Below are 20,835 nucleotides of genomic sequence, written 5' to 3'. Positions count from 1 at the left end.
CCAAAACAGTAACCTTCACTGTGCTGTCGCCCTGATGGATGCAGCTGGCTGCTACTGTTTTACAGCAGCAGAGAAGAACTGACCGCAGGTAGTTCATCACGTGATGATAGCAAACAACAATAGTGTGGTGCTAGTGGAGAGTGTAACGGGAGTCAGGTAGGAAAATGTCAGCCATTTGGCAATATCTCACAGTGGTACATCTGTGATACAAAGGTATTAACCTGAGTCTAGCCATACGACAAAATAATAATAATAATAATAATAATGATGATGATGATGATGATGATGATGATGATGATGATGATGATGATGATGATGATGATAATAATAATAATAATAATAATAATGATGATATTTTTATCACGCTGCGATCTCTAATTGGTTTTGGATACCACAAGTTCAGGTATCGGTATCGGGAAGCAAAAAATAGTAACTGAACATCTCTAATATTAATATTAATATTAGAATAGAAAAATGTGCGTTGATGACAGTGTGACGGTACGTACCCTCTCACCGGGAGGTCCTGGTGGGCCGTCATTTCCTGAGTTACCCTGAAGAGGCAAAATAAAGAAGTAAGCTGTGAACTTGCACTACAATATACGCAAGAAAGCGGCAGCGAAATATTTGACGCACCTTTGGTCCGTTTTTTCCTGTCGGTCCTCTCGGTCCTCTCTCTCCTCGAGGCCCCTTCAAAGAAAAGACAGCGTGAATAAAATCCTAGAACGGGTCCTAAGATTATATTTATGATCTGAAAATGTGCATGGTTGAATCAGTGTGGGTTCCCCCTCCAAGCCCTATGCCCGGGTTGAACTTCCATTTCCGCTCAAGTGCCAAGCTCGCCATCTGCATACAAGCACGAGTCTGCTGAGTAAGACTAACCGTTGGTCCTCTCTGTCCGCGTGGGCCAGGCTTTCCTGCTGTTCCCTGTGGACACGAAGGACACACACAATGATCAAAGGAGTCACATCACCGAGAGGCTGCATCCTCTCCAGGAATCAGTCTAATGCCAGCAGACGCTAACATTTGCAAACACATTTCAACAGAATGCAGGAGCTCTGAGATCATTATCAATTAGAAATCACCCGTTTCCAAATTACCATCAATATTTATCATGAGTTCTATTAGATTTATTACTACCTCAGAGAAGCACAATATAATGATTTTAAAGCCATATTGCAATAAAAGCGGCTGCATGAAACTTTAATGAGAAAAACAATTAGATCTTTTGTGTAGCTTTTAAGTTTCAAAAAGTGCTGTTGGAACTATGTTAATGGCACTATTATCTCGTTCTGTCTGGGAGCTTGCTCTCATAAACTTCACAAATGTTTTGTGAAGATGAAAAGCTTTATGCGCCTTTGCTCCTCTCGTGGTGGTGAACCATTACTCTTGCAGGCGCGCTAATGGCCCGTCCCTTAAACAAAGAAAATGAAACATTGCTCAAGTGCCGCAAAGTGATAAATGCTTTTGGTGGTTTCGAAATGAGTTGTGTAAGTGGTAAAGAAAAAGGAATGCAATTGTCTTTCTGTCCTTTAGTTAAAAAAAAAAAAAAAATCTTTATTTTAGAGCCATGCAACTTCCTCTAGGTTTATAAATCTGGAGCTGGGACAGGAGGACAGGAGGACAGGAGCCTGTCTCCAGCGCTACGCCGGTATTGATCCGACCCTTGTAGGAATGAGAAGAATAATAAGAAGCCTATCTGACATACCCGAGTTCCTTTCTCTCCGTTGGCGCCAGGGAAACCTTGGAAACCTTGAGATCCCTGTGTGAGAAAAAGAGAGTGATTAATCATTTGAGAGACAAACCTTAAATATGATATCCCCTTCTTTATTCCCCGGAGATATCCCCAGCATATTAAATGCAACAGGAGATAGGGTGCACCGCAGATAAAAGCACTGTTTTATTGTTGTCATATCAGGAGCTGAGAGCTGACACCAAAAGGCATATCCAAATCCCCAGCTCTTTGATCAGGGAGCTTCAAGCATGTCCACATGTCAGGCTGCGGATTTGCTAAAGAGGCTAAAGGAAGAGCCATCAAGTTCAGCAAAGCAGACTTCACATGCACATGTATGAATTCTCTTTCAAATACACACAGAAACACACGTGTTGAGGGACATTTTGGGCCAAATAGATTGTCTCCCTTATCAATAGGGTAAGCCTGTCAATCGATTAAAATATTTAATCGTGATTAATCGCATGATTGTCCAGAGTTTATGGCATTTTTGATCTGTTTAAAATGTTCCTTAAAGGGAGATTTATCAAGTATTTAACTCTTATCAACATGGGAGTGGACAAATGTGCTGTTTTATGCAAATGTATGTATATATTTATTATTGGAAATCAATGAACAACACAAAACAATGACAGATATTGTCCAGAAACCCTCACAGGTACTACATTTAGCATAAATAAATATACTCCAATCACAACATGTCAAACTGCAGCCCAACAGACAACAACAGCTGTCAGTGTGTCAGTGTGCTGACTTGACTATGACTTGCCCCAAACTGCATGTGATTATCATAAAGTGGGCATGTCTGTAAAGGGGAGACTCGTGGGTACCCATAGAACCCATTTACATTCACTGATCTGGAGGTCAGAGGTCAAGGGACCCCTTTGAAAATGGACGAGACAGTTTGAAGCGTTATTTAGCCTCCATCACAACTAGCTAGTATGACATGGACGGTACCGATGGATTCATCAGGTTTTATTAGTTTCATATGATACCAGTATCTTCACTCCAGCTTCAAGACTGAGCCGCTACAACCTAAAAATTGCAAGTTGCGTTAATGCGTTAAAGAAATTAGTGGCGTTAAAACGAATATGCGTTCACGCGTTATTATGGCGTTAACTTTGACAGCCCTACATTAGGGGTTTAAAGTTTTTTAATACATGTGCACAGTTACCTTTGGTCCTTGTCTTCCTGGGTATCCTGGCAATCCGGGAACTCCAAGTTTACCCTGTAAATGAGAAAAGCCAAATTAGAGATGGATTAACACAACAGAGCCACAGAGGACGTTATTCAACTGTCTTTTTTTGGTCAATTCCTACATTATGTAATTTTATAATACCTGATGCCTGTGATGCATACATTAAAATATATGAGGCACCTGGTATTAATATGACTTTGTACATGACTTGTGTTATTGTAGGCCAACCAGGAAGTTAGCATCGCTGGTTCCCTCCACAAAAAGACAATGTGGATTTTGGTTTACTGAGGAAAATCAGCTCTGTGGCAAACACACGTTTATGATACGTACACGTTTTGTGCCATAAGATAATTTCAATGAACACCACTTTTATGATTTTTGAAGCGTGACTGTAATCGCCAGAAGTAAAAAGCTAACGTTAGGCTATAAACGAACTCCACCGTGGTCACATGAAGGAGAGTATACACAAGAGGCTGTAAAGGAGGACGAGTCGCCGTGAGGACGTTTAGTCGTCTCATTTAGCCGCTTGTTAGCAACCACCTTTTTTTTATGACACGTTTATTGATGTATTTTATGTTGTAGAACAAAACGTTAAAATGTCTTCAGCTTGTGTTAACCACAGACCTGATTTCAGACATCTAACTAGAAACCCATTGACTTTCAGACGAGGGAACAGGAAGTGCTAAGATGCTAACTCCTCTCCTGGTTTTAGGACTCATTCCTGCACCGCTCTATATATGAGCAGTCTGTTCCCAGGCGAACACAGAGAATACTGTCTAATCCATCCCATTTTCTCCAACCCGAGAACGAGCTTTTACCCTCTGGCTGGCGATATAGAGTACCCCGATGTTAACTTAACCCTTTTAAAAACTCATTTGCATCTACCTCAACAAAAATGTGAAATAATGTAACTTGAGGCTGCAGCAGTTGTGCAATAGGTTCATGGTATGATGAAGGGTTGTGCAATACATCGGTTGTTCTTATCACTTGTTGTGTAATATGTGTAGTGTGTGGGTGTGATGCTCTTTAGTTCATGTAGCTTTTTTTAATGTTGTCTGTTTTTATTATTATGGAAGCAGTTATATGATGAGACTATATGCCATGTGTGCAGCATGTGAGTGCAAGACAAATTTCCATATTTGGACAATAAAGTGTATAGTATCGCAAATATTTTGCAGTTTTATGTCTTATCAGTAATGCAAAAATAATAAAATCATCAGCTGAATTTCTATAGAATGTTGATTATTATTATTATTATACTATGTCGATACAGCTGTGACTGTAAACAGAATAGTAGTGGTATTCTAGTAGTAAAACTACAGATATGAACACCTGCTAAACACAGCTCCAGCTCCAGTGTTTGAGTGTTGACATGTTGGCTGCTGTGCAGGCGTTAATTGAATATGAGAATGACTCAGCTGTTAGCTCATGTGTTATCCAGATACAGGCCAGTGTCTACATCTATAATGCAGTGTTACCGCTATAATGCAAATTCAGATTAAGAACACTTAATCTTTAATCCTTAAGGATAATAAACACATGCACTGTGGTTACTGTGGAACAGAACCGCAGTTTTCCCTCCAACTTTGGCTTAATGACTTGTCGGATCAGAACGAGCGTCTGAGTTTGTTATCACAGTCTCACTGATACTCAACAACTGTCCAAGCCCATTTTTAAGCCCTTTAGTGAAAGACCACTAAAAAGCAGCATCCTTTAGAAAAGAACCACAAAAACGTCTCGAGGTATTCAGCAACAGCTTAGCCAGTGTTCAATTTAACAATAAAGAATGTTACAGTAAGAGCTCAATCCATTTTACGCTCCCAGCTGGTTCAAGAATATGCAGCGATGAAATATCAGGTTGCTGTTCAGAAGGGAACTATCGGAAAAACTATTTTCCATGTCGAGCCCTGCTGAGCTATCATCCCAGATCAAATGAGACCGCTGGTACAAAATGACTACTTGTTTTTGTTCCTATTTTATCAGTCAATGTAAAAGTATCTGTGGGATGTGAGTGTTTTGGTTGTGGGAGCCAAACTGGCTGAAGGACCTTACCTTCTCACCACTTGTGCCAAGAGGACCAGCGTCTCCTGGGAGACCTGAGCGACCCTTTGGCCCCTCGGGGCCATCTTCTCCTCTGGGTCCCGCTGGTCCGAGCTCTCCCTGGAAAGCACAAATAGAAACATGCCTTATACTTCAACATGAGCACTGTCAGCATTAGGGTTGAACACATACATTGTAAATACTTAGAATCAATGGTTTTCTATCGGTTTCACGGTGCACAAATCAAAGCGAACCAAATTAAAAAAAAGAAGTTGCTGAGGGGGTGTGTACAAAGGAGCAAATTTATATTTTTCATCTCGAGAGCTGTCAGCTCTATGTGGGGAATAAAGGACTTTGATGATGTCAAAGTATTTGTCACTTTGACGAGGCATTGATCCCTTCTCCTTCAGTTTATGACTTTATAAACGTCTCTTTTTTGTGTCTTTATCATATTCTGTATGTTCTCTTCGACACTACTGCCACCAACCGTCGATCAGTGGATCAGTGTAAAACACTACATCTCACATTATCATTACTGCCCTCAACAGTCGGCAGGAATGCTAATCTACCTTTAAAGGCCCTGATATTTTCTCCATCAGCTTCTTATTAAGAGCAATGAACACAACATCTTCTACCAATGTCACCACAGTTTGAGTTATTTCACATTAGAGATTTCTGTGCTTGTTTTTCTTCTGTGCTCTCTCTTACAGGATTGAAGTGGGCGTGGGGAAGAAGGGGGTGGGGTGGGGGGGGGGGTGGGGGGGGGTGGGGGGGGGGGGGGGGGGGGGGGGGGGGGGGGCTCATTTGGAAAAAGGTGACGTCAAGTATTTCCATGCACCGATCAGGATTTAGCAATATCTGAATCAAAATGTGATGATAGCTGTGGGGTTGTTTATGTCACAAGCTGCAACTTTTTCTTGTAAAGCACACAAGTCCATCTGTTCTGGGGAAGTCGGGTCGCCCTTTTAAAACTGAGAGTAAAGTTGTGTAAAGACTCAGGTACAGCTATGTTCCCTAGCCGCCTGCCCCTCAGAGAAGTTAGCGATCTTATTATTGCTTCTCTCTGTAGCGGGCTCCCCTTCTAGCAGGAGACCCTCTAAATGACAGAGTACAAACTCGCTCTGACAACCAGCCGCTGCTGCGGAGACCCAGCGGTGTGTGAACACTATCTAGTTAAAGGCCTGTGTGGAGTCGCACATGCATGCAGGCGCACCCACACACCCACACTCAAGTACACATTAAACGGCATCAAGCAAACTGTACTTGACTCACACTTGCAAGCTCATCAAAGAGAACACTTTAAATTGAGCACTGGCGCGCACACACACACACATACACACTTTTCAGAGGCATGCTTAAAAACAAGTCATTTAGATTCTAGTCCATGTGAGTCTCCTCCAGAACAGAGGGCCTCCTCAAATCCTTGCTTTCATCTGGATCTGCTGCATCTCCAGAGGACAACGGGCGGGAGAACATGTCTCTCTCTCGGGTTTGAAGGGGTTTAGAGAGCCATTGATTTCTCCTTCCTTTCTGTACTCAGCTACACACAGCCTGGTCAGGGATTGGGGGATTGACGTTTGAAGTACGGGTCGGAGCGAGTTATGTTTCTCACTGTAAAAGACTGTTTTCTTTCTACTTGACATTGTAAATCCCTAATGCTGTTTGGAGAAGGAGGCCGTTCCCGGGTACGTCCGTCAAACTTGTGCTTTTCTCTTTAAGCTGTCGAGGTTAGGACTGACTGGGATAGAAAAGGAATCGGAAACTGCTAAACACGCACACACGGTAACAGCTGGCAACAGGAGCAACACCTTATGTTTGCTCATTACCCACAATTCAGGAGCAGTCACAGAGGCTTAGGCCATGAGGGGCTAACATCTCAGGAGTGGTTGGTGTTCCATGTAGTTCAGCTAAAGGTCACCCCCAACAAAACTGAGCCTCAAAAATAATGTTGAGTGCAGAAGTTACCGGCGTCTCATTAGTTTAATTTGTGAATGTTTCCAACGCTCACGATGTGATTGACACATTAAAAACAAAGAAGCCTTACCCTGTCACCCTTGATACCCATGTCTCCCTTGAAGCCGGGGAAGCCGTCTTCTCCCTGGCAAGAAAGTAAAGGAGACAAAGAGGTGAGGATGTAATGAAGGAGAATGAATGGGATAATACAGATGTTGAAACCATTTGTGTGGGACTCAAAGACTAGCACACACACACAGATGCAGAGTCTTGGCAAGATCCCCCTGTTGCCATAGAAACTCTTGATCGTCTTTTTTTTTTTTTCCCTTCTGTACCAGCATCAGTTTTACAGGATTTCATTGAGATTATCATTAGCATGAAACATTTCATGCAAGACCACCACAAATGTTCAGCATAATTCACACAACTAATTCAAACTCTGAAGTTTACCGTCTCTCTTCCTTTCACACAGACTCTTTCTCAGCCAATGAGTCTGAGCTCTCTCACCTTTTCACCCTTATGTCCTTTAAGACCGCGTACGCCGTCCGCTCCCTGTGATGCAAGAACAGACAGATGTTACAGGCCGACAGGGTGCTCGTTGTGATGATTACAGTTTTTCTAAATTAAGGCTGCAAAGTCAGAAAAGTCATCTGATGTGTCAAACAAGGGTGCTATGGAGGGCACACCATATGTATGAAATGGATGCAATTAGTCACGATAAATCACAAATGAATCACACTTTTTTTTATCTGTTCAAAATGAACTTTAAAGGGAGATTCGTCAAGTATTTAATACTCTTATCAACATGGGAGTGGGTAAATATGCTGCTTTATGCAAATGTATGTATATATTTATTATTAAAAAAATCATTTAACAACACAAAACAATGATAGATATTGTCCAGAAACCCTCACAGGTACTGCATTTAGCATAAAAAAAGTCAAGGGACCCCTTTGAAAATGGCCATGACACATTTTCTTCATCAAAATTTAGTGTAAATTTGGAGCGTTAGTTTACCTCCTTTGTGACAAGCTAGTGTGACCTGGTTGGTACCGATGGATTCATCACGTTTTATAGTTTCATATGATATCAGTATCTACGCTAACTTCAAAACTGAGCTTGTTACAGCCTCCGGTTAAGGTTCATTAAAAATTGCAAGTTGCGTTAAAGAAATGATTGGTGTTAAAACAACTTTGCGTTGCGGTGTTATTCTGTTGTTAACTTTGACAGCCCTAGTTTAAATGTGTTTTGTAGATAGACAGTAAATCTGTGACCATTCGTCTCATCTTCCCAGAGAGAGCAGGCACTTCAGAATCCAGTCATGTAACATGAGGGACTTTCAGCTAGAAGTCAAGCCAGCTGTGTGATCCCCACTCTCAGTGGAAGCTTTAATGATTGGATCAGTCACACCCTCTTGCCGATATTGTATTTGATGGGATTTCTTTTGTCTCGGTTTTATCAGCTACTGATGAAGGGCTGTGAGCCTTGAGCCACCGTCAGCCCCTGTGACTAACCTCAACACCGTCTTATGTGAGCAAAGTGATGGAAGATCTGAAAAGATGACTTTCCTGTCTTAATCTTTGCATCACTAAGATCGTTTTCACGTCTCCATCCTAGAAGGTCCCTAGAGGTTAAGCTGTAAATTAGGGCTTTAAATCTGTTGAACAACAGCTTTTTACAAAATAACACTTAGTTGTTGGAAAAACCTTGGAAATATTAATATTGGGTTTTTTTCAGAGGAATTTAATTAAAATAATGTGCAACTATTAGCACATAACAGTTGTTAATTACAGTGTGCCATAACCTAATGATATTACAAATGGATTTATTAGAAGTTGATAATCATCTCACCTTCACGCCACGGGGTCCGGGATAACCGATGGGTCCTTGAGGGCCAGCGGGGCCCTGGGGAGATAGATGTTTAGCGAGAGCTTTGAGCACACACACACACACACAGTGCTAATCTTATCTACATTAATGCAAAATGTTTTATGCAAATGTGTCTGAACTAGGACAAACAGAGAGGAAAGAAAAGCTTAAACAAATTCATTAAAAAAAACAAATGTGAGCTCCAAAAGTAAGAGAAAGAAATAAAACTTACCAAGTGTCCTTTCTCCCCATTAGGCCCCTCCTTTCCAGGGTGACCCTGTGAATTATTAAGAGAAATGATATTGAATCTCATCTCAGGATAATTACCACCATAAATACAACCCCCCCCCACCCCCCTCTTTAACTGTGGGATTACATTGTAAACCTATGGGAGGATGTATCAAACTGGACAATTGGAATTAGAGCCTTTAGAGTTCAATCTCAATTGGGATTTTGAACTTTAATGCACCAGTATAACAGAGGCACTACCGGCTGTTACCGGGCTCTGAAAGCCAAGACTGACGTTTTGGGACTTCACAATACATTACGCACATACCGTACATGAGTGTGTGCAAAACACACAATGCAGAAGATGCACATCTAATGTGGATGTCCGGTAAAAAGAAGAGAGAGAAAACAGAAGGAAATTGATTGCATTCTCATGAGACAGAGGAGCTCTGTGAAGCCTCTGATGGGTTTCTAGTAGAGTGAGAGAGAGTGGAGAAGGAAACAGAGAGTCGAGAGGAGGCAAGGAGGGAGCATTGAGATCGAGAGAGAGAATACGGCAGTTGATGGAAGATGCAAAGGATGGATGAATAAAAAAAAAAGCAATGGCGGAGAGCTATTTCTACTTCAAAAAGACTCTGAAAGCCATTAGAGGACCAGGGGACATTGTGTCCACTCTCCTTCATCTCTTATTTCTCTCTTCCACCAAATCCTCTTTTTCTCTCACAGTTATTCATATTTCACAGGTGCCACCTGGCGCCTTCTAAGACACACCTGCCATCAGCGCAGGTGTCTTCTGTGCTGCCTGTGCTGTCTGGGAAAGGAAGTGTTTGCATTGTGTGTGGGCGGGTTGCTCCACTCTTAACACAGATGTGTTATTCTGTTATATCTTACATATGTTTCAGACAAATTATTATCTCTGTTTGTTTTGAGTGTTAAGATAAGATAAGATCAGATCAGATATTCCTTTATTAGTCCCGCAGTGGGGAAATGTGCAGTCTACAGCAGCAAAGGGGATAGTGCAAAAAACAAGATGCATCAGCTAACACAGTAAAAAAAGAGCTAAACAAAGTGTAACAAAAATATGAACCATTTAAATAGAAGGAAGTATAAAAAAGTAGGAGCAGTATACCCAGTATTGACAATAAACAGACTATTAAAAAATTACACAAGTGGGATGAAATGAAATTCCAACCGAAAATATTGCACAGTATGAATTACACCTGAGTTGTAATAATGATATTGCACTGTCATTATACAGTATAGTGCAGTTATTGTCAGTATTTGATGTGTAAGTGTATGTTGTTTCTCACAGTCATGGTAATTGTAATTTGAAAATTATTAAAATTAAGTTAAATAAAATGAAATACAATGAAATGAACGTTTCTTTGTATGTGTGGTATATAAACTCACCGGGGGACCATCAGCTCCTGGCATTCCTGGCAAGCCTGGCTTCCCAGTAGGACCCTAAATAGAAGACAAAATAACATGTTAGAGTAAAACAGCATGTAGCAATCAAAGGTTAGAGGTATCAGAGACTATAGTCTGTAAAAACAAGAGTCCACAGCCATGTCGGCAGCTCTCCGATGCTGACACGGTGTCGTTTTGTACTAAATGCTAACGTCAGTATGCTAACACACCGATTACTTCTTTTCAGATAATCTGTTCTGTTATTTTTTCTTCATCAAACACCACAGCCTTCTAGTATTTCATTCATAATCAGGAGAAACACAATACCGACATTATTCATTCTCAAACGGTTCAATAATAAACTGAATGCCCTCCATATAAACTGGCAAATGTGATTTAGCTGAAATTGGATTAAAATGTATCAGGATTCAAATCTGTCTGCACTGTCTACTAGGCACTATTCGGTCCTGCGTTGGGGACGCGTTTGCATAATAGTGCGATAAGCATTTGGAGCTGAATAAGATAGCAACTTGGCTTTCAGCTCATGCAAATGAATGAGACAATTTCCTGCAATTTTGTAGATTTGGGGTCGGTGTTTATTAACATTTTATCCAGCTGGCAGTTCTTTTTTTGTTTTGTCCCTGTGGAGTTGCAGAAACAGCATGTTTCATAATTGTTATTGTTATTGGGTGATCAGGTGATATCTTACCTTCTCTCCTGGAGGTCCGATGGCTCCTTGGGGCCCTGCGAGTCCCTGTGGAGAAAAGACGAAATGCTCACGACATTTGATTTGATGAATGAGAAAAAGGATCTAATGTCAGACAACTTGTTCATCACTGACCTGGGTACCTGGGTTGCCTTGCTGTCCAGGAGGTCCTGGCTCTCCTTGAGGTCCCTGAAGGAAAAGTTCATTTTAGAAACCTCATTACAAAAACAAAGATTGATTACTTTAAATGATTTACTTGAGTAAAACCTTCCATGTGAAGGTAAAGAGTGATTTGTTGCTCCATATGGTCCATTAAAAGTGAAATGCTGCTCTAAACAGATATAAATCAGAAGCTGTCCAACAGTGCATCAATGCATTATTACCTTCTTATACCGAAACAGGCAAATAGCCCAATATCTGGCTCTGGCTCAGGGTAGAAAACACACACACACATACATACACGCACACACACACACACACACACACACACACACACATACACACACGAACACACACACACACACATACGCAGTGCACACATTCTCACACCTACATCCCTAATGACAGAAACTGCTGAACCACAAATACAAAATACATTCCCTCTCAGATAACTGGCAATCAATTATGTAGCCCCAGTTCAGGAGAGTAGGGAAGCTGTTGATCTTCCATCTCTACCTAGTTGGAACGTTCCCAACAGAACAGACAAGCTGCTGCAGCCAGGTATTCTCTCATTACGGTCAGACGCTGCAAGAAATTGACCTGGAATGATACAACTGGCGGCGGTGGACTGCTCAAATGGATCCGAACACAGCCAGTCTATTCTTCATTATCTGCTAAGTATCTTCTGATTGTGCTGGTGTGTGTATGTGTGTGCGTGTGTGCGTGCGTGCGTGTGTGTGTGTGTGTTGTGTTTTTAGGTTTTATCTGGAGAATGGAGAATACTGATATTAGCAATTGAATCAATTCCAGCTTCACTTACGATGTTTCCTTTGGGTCCAGAGTGGCCATCCATCCCAGTAACACCCTACAGCAGATGAGATGAACACAACATTTAGCTCATATAAGGGAAGGCCTTATACCTGCAATACACTCAAAAGGGTTATAGGTGCACTTTTAGCCGTTAAATCTCCCTCTTACGGCCTTAACATAGGGCGACGATGACAAATAAATGACCAGAAAATGGCGAAATACTCACCTGCGAATATTAAATGTTATTGTGAAAGGTAAGAACGGAAAGAGAGGATCTGGTCAGCGCTGTCTTTGTCAAGGTTGAAAGGTGCATTAAAGTTTGCCGTCCTGGTTCGGACTACGGAGCCTCCGTGTCGTTGTTTCATAAATATAGAAGCAACTCAACCAGTTCCGCACAACGTGATTGGTTGATGCCTTTATTAGCAGAGTGAAAGCTCAGAAAATCGACCTTGTTTCCGAAAAAGAAAAATTACGCCGCTTTTTCGCCACGTAATATTTGCATTCTGTGTGAAAGTATACATGACAAAAACAACAGTTCAAATTAATAGCACGAAAAAAAACTCCCCCGATGTGTAAAGGCCTTTAGTTGTAGACAAATTTAAAGAGGACCTATTTGTGCTTTTCCCATTTCCTTTAGTGTGTTATATAGTTTTTTGTGCATGTAAAAGGTCTGAAAAGTTAAAAAGCCCAAAGTCCACACCAAAGGGAGTTCCTCTCCCCCACAGAAACACTGCTGCTCAACTGTCTGAAACGTCTTGCTTGAAGTCCTGCCTTTCCTTCCGTAACGTGGTGATGTCACCAAGTAACACATTTGCATAAAACATGCCTACGGCTAGTTTGGCACGCCCTAAAACAGAGCTAGTTAGAGCGGAGCTGGAGCGGTTGTCCGAAGAGGTTGGTTTGGTTGACCAATCACAACAGAGTGGGCTAGCTGACCAATCAGAGCAGACTGAGCTTTTCGGAGCTCAAACGGTGCGTTTCAGACAGAGGGTGAAAAGAGATGCTGTAGCACAGCCCCTATTAGAAAAATAAAGTGTTTTTTGAACATTAAAGCATGTAAACATGTTCTAGTACAAACCCAGTATGCACCTGAAAATAAGCACAATAGTTCCTCTTTAAAAACCACACCTTGGCTTTTGCATCTGCCCGATGTGAATTTGAGCGTATGATTTATTGTTTGTGATATCTACATCTACATTCTGCAGAGGGATATCAGTTCAAAATATGCCACTTGATTGATGCGCACTGTCCACATTAAATTAAATCTCATGAAACAATATAAACATTAGCTTTAAGTCTGGCTCTGCTGTAGACATTTGTCTGAAATGCTGAAGTTAAACTCAATAACATAATGCAACTCTTTGTGTATGCTGTCGGAAATATATTGAGTTATATTTCCCTGTGGGTGCTGTTTGCAGTGAATTTTGTTCTATGAGATTTTGTGAAAAAAACATGATTCTGCTCTCTAAACAGTAAATCTATTGTAACAGCATGGATATGAAAAGGTGAGAGGAGAGTACGGGGACTCACAGGGGGTCCAGAAGTTCCCTGAGGTCCTTTAGGTCCCAGCAAACCACGGGGCCCCTAGGGGAAAAAAAGAAGGGAAATGAGATTGAGAATATCACACCTGTGAAGATTGATGAATTATTAAACACGTTCAGCCAAATCAAGTTTCAAAATTATACAACCTGACTTCCCAAATGTCCTTGAGGATATTCTACTGAGTCAGATTGTGAGGGAAAGCTGAAACCCCTTCTTTTACTACACATTAATTCCCCACAGCTACGCCTATCAAACATTGCTTTGAATTTCTGTGCTTTGCCTCATAGCTACAATTACCTAACAAGACCTATTGTCCTGTCAGGGTGAATGCAAACCAATGTAGCACACCCTGGTGGATGAAATAAGTCATAACAGCAGATATCACAGGCTTTCTGGTGGTTTCTCTTTCCCTGTCTTTCTCCTCCTCCGTGGGGAATATCCTGCCTGAGAGAGTGGGAGGCTATTATAACAAGCTTGATGTGAGCTGCCTGCATTTCTCACCTCCAAAGCTTCTCTTGTACAGATGAAGCACTACAGTAGCAAAGCCTCATCAACATATAGCAATATAATGCTCAGAAAAGGCTCAATTTATATGAATATGAACAGCGGCTGCAGTCTGCAGATGATATATGATATGATCAGTAGGGGTGTAACGATCCATAATATCATTATCTTTACCTTTATTTTGAAGTCAGTCATGTGTGTGTGTGAGTATGAAGTCAGCAGTAACATTACAGCTGTGAACGTAGCAGTGCAGTGTTTGTACAGTTTATTTGTTGGTGAATAAATGCTACTCCTCAAAACCCGAGCCAACTTCCTGTATCTTGATTGCCACCTGCTGATTAAAGTGAAGGGGGTTAGCCCCAAAGTTAGCGACAACTCCGGCCCAGGCTCACTTAAAGGTGCAGTGTGTAGGATCTGGCGGCATCTAGCGGTGAGGTTGCAGACTGCAACCAATTGGAACTTCTCCCATGTGCCAAGCGTGTAGGAGAACTACGGAGGCCCTAATGGCCCAATAGAGTTAGTGTTTGGTTTGTCCGTTCTGGACTACTGTAGAAACATGGCGACCGGCTCCGTGAAGAGGACCCCCTCCCTACGTAGATATAAACGGCTCATTCTAAGTAACGAACGATTCATATTTTCAGGTGATTATACACTAAAGAAAACATACTTATTAATATTATATTCCATTTCTGCCAATAGATTCCCCTAAATGTTACACACTGGTCCTTTAAGGTGGACCAACCTTTAAGGTGGACCAACTTTGATAAGCCTCTCACCAGCTTTGACCAGCAACCAGACCTCAAACAACAGGAGGTCTATTTTTATTCTATTTATTAAAAAGAAAAGACTGTTTTGTCATTTAAATGTCTGGAAGAACCCAGTAATATGATTGTCAAATCATCATTTAGTTGCTTTTTGTGAGTTTCTATAAATGAATCGGATTGAAATCGTATCGTGGCAGACTTTGAGATATCAGCAAATATCGTATCGTTGTCCAAATGTAATATTGTATGGTGATGAAACTAGTGCATTACACCCCTACTGATCAGATCATTTGATTGTTCACTAACAGGATAAAATGATGAGGGCGGGCCCTCTCAACACCATCCTACCATCTCTCAATACAAGTAATCGAATGGTAATACATGTGATCACTCACTGGTTCACCAGGAAGTCCCCTGGGTCCGATCTCTCCATCGTCTCCCTGGGAAAGAGAGAGAATGGGTCAGAACGTGGAACAAACGGAGCGAGGGTGTGTTACGAAGGATCGAGAGATAATGGGGAAGGCACAAAGAAAAAGGAGGGAAAGAGGGGATCAGGTTGCATCAGCTGTGGGTAATGAGGATGGCGAGGGAGATTAGAAGCAGATGAAGGTGTACAGAGATCAAAAAAATATTAAGGAGAAAATTGAGTGAGAGTGCGGAGACGAGGAGAGCAAGTGGAAGTGAAAAATCTGAGGGCTGAAAAAGGTGAGTTTGGTAAGAGGGAGAAGTTGAACTCAGAGTCATTACTGTCTCTCTGCAGCATAACAATAACGGCTAAAGGATGAGACACATCAGACAGAAAAGGAGAGGTGTGAAATTGTGATTTTACCCTTTCTCCATCCTCTCCAGGACCACCGGGAGGTCCAGAAGGACCAGATTCACCCTAAAACAACAAACGTTTAGATTTAGCAGTGGCACACGGCAACACAAAGACACACTTTTCATAGCACCATTAAAGAACTCACTCTGTGTCCTTTTTCACCAGGAAGTCCAGCCAAACCATCGAACCCTCTGTCTCCCTGAAGAGCAAAGGAAAATCAGGTTGCATGCCTCTTTTACAGGATTCAGAAACACACTTTTAAACAGGCATTATGAAATATGGTGCATTAAAATGCATTATGAACGTGGTACCTTGGTTCCAGACTGTCCCGGCATGCCCCTGGCACCGTCAGATCCAGAACGACCCTGTCAAAATAACAATAGTTACATAACAGACATCCCGAGACTAGAACACGGCTGGCTTTTAAATCAGCACTACCAAATGCATATCAGAGAGTAACATGTTGCATGCTTTGCTGCTCTCAACTCTGCTTGTGTCATGCTTACCCTTCTGCCAGGCTTTCCGAAGGGTCCAGGGGATCCCAAAGGTCCACGTGGTCCCTGAAACAAAAACACATTAACTTTATAGTTCCATCATGGAAATATCATACTAAAACAAGAGAAGTTGCACATTACTCTGCTTTGAAGGGGTTACAAAAATCAAAAATGTGTTAGAACTATTGCAATAATACTACAATAGTTTAACAATTCATTTGTTTAGGTGAACAAGTTTCCAGGTTTGCTTTGAATTATTTGATAAATGTTGCATTCTTATATCTCATACCTGAGGACCTGAATCTCCAGACTCTCCCTTCAGTCCTGATACACCGGGTGGACCCTGAGCAGGACGAAAAAAGAGAAGATTTAATGGACAGTAAACCAATACAAGTTCTCAACTGTTTGTATAATAACTGTTGATCAATTTTTGACATCAAATTTCTATTGATTTTGATTGTGTTTGTCATGAAGTGCTTTGAAATACACACCAGAGGGCCGGATCTGCCGGTCAAACCCATCGGACCTGTAGGGCCGCGCATAGCCAGCTGAACACAGGAAGGAAAGGATTAGCAATAAAGATAAAAAAGAATATATAAATATCAGGATAAAAGATGTTGTGCATACATATAGCTGATGTATGATTAAATATAACTTGGATTTATGTGTGTATTGTAAGCGTGTTTGTGTCTGTTCTGTGTGTGAAAATATGTGTGAATTATGCATGCTTGTGAGCAATCGCAGGGTAATAAAACGTAACTATGAAATAAAAAAATGTATATGATAATAGAGGAGTACCAATGACGTATGGGACATATAAAAAAGTAATACATTTTTTTTTTTTTAAATCAGCAAACAATAAAAAATATGTATTTATATTTTAACAGGAGAAGCAAGTTTGGTGCATAAAGAAAAACATATATTATCATATAGAGTATAATACTAAGTACTCTTACCCTAGCCTGCTGCATGATGGCTTGCATCTGGCTCTCCTGTGCTGACACAGCAGGTCCCTTCTGTCCAGAGTCACCTCCGGAGCTGAATCTGAACTGTGGAGGGAATCACAGACTGGTGAGGCTTCACTGCAGTAGAGATGATACCAGCACACAAGAGGCAAAATGTGGAATGACCATTTCAGCAAAATAAATATTTTTGATTGAATCTATTCCCAACATCTTCAATATTTCTTTAATTCGGAGTCCCCATCTCGAAGCTGTGCAACAGATGTGGAACGAAGCATCAGCCTCCAGTTGTCAAACCAGCACCATGAAAAGCCGCCTCTGCAGGCCACAGGCTTCAAATTCTACTGACATCTGGTGGCGATACGCCGGCACTGCACCGTAGGTGGATAACCAGGTCTGTGGTTCAACACAGGTTTGTTTGGGCCAAGCATCGTGGGTTGGGTTACATAGCTCAGTCCTCAGGAGGCTGCCTGTCGGTTGGTTTACAGCAACACAACAGTGAAACACTGTGCAGGGTTTCACCATCACAGAAACGCTGTTACCAAGAAGCAAGATACAAACAGTTGATTCAGAACATCAGGGCTGAGTCAGATCTACTGCAGCTCACCCACCACAAACCCAATCTCAAGTATTGTGCAAATCCCACAGTTTCTTCTTCTTCTTCTTCTTCTTCTTCTTCTGACTTCATTTCTGCTGAGTTTGATTACATATCAGCCCTTCCCTCTGCTATCTTAGTCACAATCAAATGCATGCAGCTATTTCTTTTTTTCCTGCCTGCCAATCTGTGAGCCTTTTGGTCTGTCTTTGATTCTCTCTCTTTTAGGCTTTTCGTCATTCCTTCTCCAATATGCGTTTCTTTACCCACATTCCTATGCATCATCGAACCTTGAACAAAATGTTCTGCTACATCAAATTGTTGCCTAGCGAGGCCAGGGAAAGAGAAAATGGTAACTACATTTTCCCACAGCAGCAACTCATGGTAGAGCAGACTGTCCACAGCAAATAAAGAGGATGCATCCCTAGTCACTGGACCATTTAAGCAAAATATTAACACAGTGTTAAGATTCACAATTTAACCCTGTTATGTTCCACAATTTTAACCCAGAGCCAAAGAGTCCTCTGGTGAAAAAGGGGTGAGACAACAATGCATGTTTCCCATTAGCCTCGGAGCTCAAGATCAGATTTCAAGCCGTGCTTTGGAAACACCAGAACGACTTGAGTTCCTGTCCAGACGGAGCTTTGCCTCGTGGCTCGCCCAGACAGCTCTGTGGACCCCCGAAACCACAACTTCACATCTGTACAACTAATCAGATCCAACAGCAGCAGTATCAGACATCTCCTAAGTACAAGGAACATTTTAAAAAGGTAGACGGCAAAGGAAGTTGTTAGCACGGCTGTGAAACTGTCGCAGTCCAATCATTGGATGCAGCTGAAGCTACAGAGAGAACCAACAGTGTTGCTTTGCTTCCTGTCTGCAGCTAGACAACTTCCTGGAAGGACACAGGATGGTCTTTACTTTTGGAGAAAGAATGTGGAATAAGTTAAAACTATGTGAAGTCCTTTAATATGCAGATTTGAGTTCATGGAGTCAAAACAACTGAGAGTGCAGGTGATAGACAGGGGGGCTATCTCACTAACTCAACATACCACAAGGGGCTGCTGAAGCACAGATTTACATTACACAATATTTGTAAGAGACAGGCCAATCACAAATGGTTTCAAAGGAAACCCCCTTCATTCCACTACACTGTAAACCACATGTCAGAGTTATTGATAACACAGAGAGAGATGCATCATCCTTGGCTTCAAACGAGGATATAAAGCCACATGGAAAAGCGTTTCAAGTGGGGGTTAACATGAAGACGCACAGCGCTTCCTATTATCTTTAACTCTTTGTTTTTAACAACTGTAAATGACTTACAGGCAGCATCAGGACAGTTCCAGGGGGTCCTGGCAGACCATCAGCACCAGGAAGACCAGCACGACCCGGAGGACCCTGAGACAGAAAGTAACACAAACATGAGTGCACGCACACACACACAAATGGGTCTGTATTTTTGGAGCTTTTAAAATCAGTGTGACATATACACTTAATACACACCCTCTCTCCAGAATCTCCAACACCGCCTGGTGAGCCAGAGGAACCTGGGGGTCCGGGGAGACCCTAGGTTAAAGCAAAAGATCTCATTTTACACACATCATACATCCATAATGCATCACAAAGGAGCAGCCACTAAAAGTTCTCGCCTTTATCTTGCAAAGTGGTCACACATGGGGGAAAGGAATGCATGAGGCAATATGGGGCAGCTTGTTGAGTTGTAAATCCTTTGCGAGGCGCTCTTTATTTGTCTATAGCTCAACGCTTGAATGGCTGGCCTCTGTGGGACTCCATCTGCAGGGTGTCAAGAGCAACTGTGTCTGAAAAACTGGTCCTAGATAAATAATTAAGTTCTCCAACATCTGGGCAAGTCCATATCTCTTTGGGTGGAACTGTTTTGGCCAATCCCTTTGCTGGGGATTTTCACAGCAAAGTGTTAAAACTTGAATTTTCCTTTCCAAAGGACATAGCATGCACAGACTAGAAGACCGGGTGACATAAGCTGTTATATAGAAACAGAGCTTACAGAGAAAAAATGACAAGATGTGGACAAGAAGAAGAAAAAGAGGAGAGAAGAGACAGATTGACTTACTGTTGGCCCTTCAGGCCCAGGCGGACCCTCCACTAACATTCCCTGAAACACACACAAGCACAGAAATCATCAGTTACACCACAAGAGTCCCCACAACTACCTCATGGCCTCATTCATCTCCCAGTGTACAGACGCACCCGCCAGCGTATTCTGTTCATTAACACAGAGCTTTGGTTAAAGGAGGTAAGTGTACATGAATACATGTCCCAACACACACCTGCCTATCAGTTTCCCATCTCAAAGTGAACTTAATGTGCATTCCTGCCTGTCATTTCAGTTTAGCTCGCAATCAATCCGCGGAGGAAAGGAGGGTGAATGGCTGCAGACGCCCCGAGGTGCTCTCCTATACCTGGACAAGCCGAGGGAAGAACTAATGAAATTGAAGATGATAATTTGTTCAGACTGTCAGATGAAATATTTGATAATGCATGCGATATGAAGCCACTTTATATATAAATTATGTGCCTATGCTTTGAAATACATTCAATGAAGTGTACTTGCACCTGGGCTGTCAATGCCATAATAACAAGTTCACGCAAATGAATTTTAACGCCACAAATTTATTCAACTCATTAACGCAACTTTCATTTTTTAGGTTGTAGAGGCTCAGTTTTAAAGCCAGAATGAAGATACTGGCATCATATAAAACTAGAAAAGCCTGATGAATCCATTGGTACCGACCATGTCATACTAGCTTTTAGCGATGGAGGTTAAATAACGTTCCAAACTTACGCTACATTTTGGCGAGAAAAACTGTCATGGCCATTTTCAAAGGGGTCCCTTGACCTCTGACCTCCAGATATGTGAATGTAAATGGGTTCTATGGGTACCCACGAGTCTCCCCTTTACAGACATGCCCACTTTATGATAATCACATGTAGTTTGGGGGCAAGTCATTAGTTATCTATTTACTAATTTTTCATATTTTTCTTATATCTTATTCCTCTGTTCTGTATTTAC

At 41.7% G+C, this 20,835-nt stretch overlaps 1 protein-coding gene across 1 annotated transcript in view; it reads right to left on the bottom strand.

The window, feature by feature from the left end:
• Window positions 1-20,835, bottom strand: part of col5a1 (procollagen, type V, alpha 1) — an 87,920-nt gene that overhangs the window by 22,162 nt on the left and 44,923 nt on the right. Inside the window, 26 exon segments of the mRNA XM_037752006.1 lie at window positions 507-551; window positions 634-687; window positions 880-924; window positions 1,706-1,759; window positions 2,904-2,957; window positions 4,980-5,087; window positions 7,012-7,065; window positions 7,428-7,472; window positions 8,772-8,825; window positions 9,022-9,066; window positions 10,428-10,481; window positions 11,134-11,178; window positions 11,266-11,319; window positions 12,110-12,154; window positions 13,630-13,683; window positions 15,305-15,349; window positions 15,739-15,792; window positions 15,875-15,928; window positions 16,041-16,094; window positions 16,236-16,289; window positions 16,513-16,566; window positions 16,715-16,771; window positions 17,180-17,272; window positions 19,107-19,181; window positions 19,287-19,349; window positions 19,876-19,917. Of these exon segments, the coding sequence (XP_037607934.1) occupies window positions 507-551; window positions 634-687; window positions 880-924; window positions 1,706-1,759; window positions 2,904-2,957; window positions 4,980-5,087; window positions 7,012-7,065; window positions 7,428-7,472; window positions 8,772-8,825; window positions 9,022-9,066; window positions 10,428-10,481; window positions 11,134-11,178; window positions 11,266-11,319; window positions 12,110-12,154; window positions 13,630-13,683; window positions 15,305-15,349; window positions 15,739-15,792; window positions 15,875-15,928; window positions 16,041-16,094; window positions 16,236-16,289; window positions 16,513-16,566; window positions 16,715-16,771; window positions 17,180-17,272; window positions 19,107-19,181; window positions 19,287-19,349; window positions 19,876-19,917 (1,455 nt within the window).

The sequence above is a fragment of the Sebastes umbrosus genome, chromosome 19 (assembly GCF_015220745.1).
Source record: "Sebastes umbrosus isolate fSebUmb1 chromosome 19, fSebUmb1.pri, whole genome shotgun sequence".
Classification (NCBI taxonomy): domain Eukaryota; kingdom Metazoa; phylum Chordata; class Actinopteri; order Perciformes; family Sebastidae; genus Sebastes; species Sebastes umbrosus.
Note: the sequence above shows the minus strand (reverse complement) of the source record. Positions and strands in the feature narration are given on the sequence as shown.